Consider the following 2,785-nt stretch of genomic DNA (forward strand, 5'->3'; position numbering starts at 1 on the left):
TACACAAGAAGACACACTACGAGAAACCATGTACACAAACCTCTAACGAAACAATATCAACTGCAAGCATACCCATCACACAGCCCTTTATCAACATCAACTAAATCACGCACAGTGTGTCCGATCATTGTGATGCGCCTACTACTTCTCTGACAGCACCACTGATAATAAAGTAAATAATAAAGAACACGGATACGCGATTGTGACCCGCAGCCCCCACAAACAACTCAAACCAGGTAATCGTGAAAGCCCATACAACATCAACAGCGAGGTCAGCATGAACGAAAACGATAAACCGAGAGAAAGCGGACTAAGTGATCCACAAGCAACAGAGGCAATGAAGTTAATGGATCTTCAACAAGAAATAATATCTTTACGCAAAGTAACAAATCGCGTACACAAGATTCGATTGATATGCAATAAAATTTGATTTATTTATTTGTATTTACACATTGATAATATTAAAAGATCAAAAGATGAAATAGCTAATGGACGATAAACATATCCTCACGCATGGACGCTGAACAGCGACTAACCGCCGAGTGTAGCGTCCTACATAACAGGGAGTATGGAATGTCGCGCTCAAACCAGTGCTGCGAAATTTCAAAATCAGTTACTTATTTCTGCTTGTATTTACCGAAACCAAAATTCAGATTCACCGCCTCCCTCATTCATTAACTTTCCAACTGACTGAAATTTCATGTAGAATCGAATGCTTGAGTGCAGAGGAAATATAAATTCCTTCACCAACCAAAGCATTCATTTGATATTATGTGGACTGTTTGAACTGGCAGAAACTGGCATCTTCTACATTGCCGAGCATAAGTGAAACCAAACATGCCCGAACCTGAATGCGCTGTGTCGGGAGAACGAATGATGAGGGAAACGAACCAAACCGCGACGGACATGAATTGAATTTTGTTTTTTTTTAAGCTCTGGCTCAAACTAATATTATTTACACCAAGGTATCTGTCAGTTTTCATATAACAATCGATAAAACGGAGAAATTTGGTAACAATGGCAGGTTTTGCAGCTCTAAGATCGAGAGATAATGGTTGTCATTAGAGATTGCCAGACATAGCTCAGGGAAGCTACTTGGGATCGCTGATGTTTCTGATTTACGTCAATATCGTGTTATTAGTGCTGAAAACTCCTCGCCGGTCCTGCACAGACCATATCAGTATGAAACGTTTGCTGATGATGGTGTAGCAAATCCGAAAAAGTTCTTGGTGATCGAATTCCGACGAAAGACTTAATGGCAGATCTCTTCCTCCCAGAACTTTTTACTATTGATGCTCTACCTGCCGAACCCCAGAACCTTTTAACTGCCGAAAACATGCGGAGAAGGCAATTTCGATTGAGAGGTAACGGAGGGAAGTACTCTTTCGTCTGTCCTGGTTTTTTACTCGTCTGATATGGTCACCCTAGGTACAGACACTGTAATCCGGAGACCATCGTGAACGAGATACGCCAACGGTATTACATTCCGAAACTTAGGATAGCGGTGAGAAGAGCAGCCAAAGCTTGTCAATGGTGTCGAATCTACAAGGTTTCGCCAAAGGTTCCCCGAATGGCGCCGCTACCACTTGCTAGGATGGCGTCGTTCGTGCGACCGTTCACATACGTCGGAATAGATTTCTTTGGGCCGTTGGCTGTGAAAGTGGGAAGAAGTAATGCAAAACGATGGGTAGCCGTGTTTACGTGCCTGACAGTGCGCGCAGTTCACGTTGAAGTTGCTCACAACCTTACTACGGAATCCTGCATCAAATGTATTCGCCGGTTCATCTGTCGTCGCGGTTCTCCGGCCGAAATATATTCCGACAACGGAACAAACTTCCAAGGGGCCGCAAGACTGCTGAAAGAACAGATCGATCTGCTAGCTGTTACGTTCACTGGTATCGATACGAAATGGATATTCAACCCACCGGGAACTCCCCATATGGGCGGCGCATGGGAACGAATGGTACGCTCCATCAAAACGGCTGTGGAGCTGGCATACAATAATAACCGTAGACTGGATGACGAAGCGCTCGAAACATTCATGGTGGAGGCTGAAGCAATCGTGAATAGTCGTTCACTAACGTATCTACCGCTTGCATCTGAAGAACACGAAGCTCTCACACCAAACCATTTCCTTTTGGGCAGTTCAAGTGGCGTTCGCCAGCCGGCGATGGAGACTACCGGTTCTTCGAAGGCTTTACGATCTTCTTGGGATGAAATACAGCATCAACTCGACGTATTCTGGAGAAGGTGGACAAGGGAGTATCTCCCTACGCTGACCAAACGGCCGAAATGGTGCGGCGAAGCAAAACCAGTAACAGAAGGGGAGCTGGTGTTGGTAGTTGGCGACGGCAGAAGAAATGAGTGGACGAGGGGTCGTATAGCTCAAGTGATCAAAGGGGTGGACGGAAGAATACGGCAAGCTATAGTACAAACTGCGAGGGGGCTGGTGCGTAGGCCTGTGGCTAGATTGGTGGTATTAGAGGTTGATGATGGTGGTAAAACTGGACCTGGTGGCCAGTGTTACGGGGGAGAGAATGTTGATACTGGCAACACGTCTCATTGAGCTACAGTAGGAGCTACGGACTGTCAGGTCGACGGGGCTATCTCGGTGACAGCCGGAAATACAACAGCAGACGGGTGTGAGGAATTACTGTCACTTTGATTTCATCACCAGCGCAGAACAAACGTGTCAGCTAGGAAAATCTTAAAATTATATTATTAAAACTAATGTTCTTACTCTAACTTATAAACTAAATGGAAAAAAACGTTATTGCTATCGGTT

General features: G+C 44.9%; 1 protein-coding gene across 1 annotated transcript; it reads left to right on the forward strand.

Annotated features, from left to right (window-relative positions):
• Positions 1–1,594: 1,594 nt before the first annotated feature.
• LOC131694616 (uncharacterized) lies at positions 1,595–2,566 on the forward strand. The gene has a single exon (XM_058983094.1). It carries the CDS (start codon positions 1,595–1,597, stop codon positions 2,564–2,566), a length of 972 nt encoding a protein of 323 aa, XP_058839077.1.
• Positions 2,567–2,785: the final 219 nt, after the last annotated feature.

Source organism: Topomyia yanbarensis, unplaced genomic scaffold (assembly GCF_030247195.1).
Source record: "Topomyia yanbarensis strain Yona2022 unplaced genomic scaffold, ASM3024719v1 HiC_scaffold_112, whole genome shotgun sequence".
Lineage (NCBI taxonomy): Eukaryota > Metazoa > Arthropoda > Insecta > Diptera > Culicidae > Topomyia > Topomyia yanbarensis.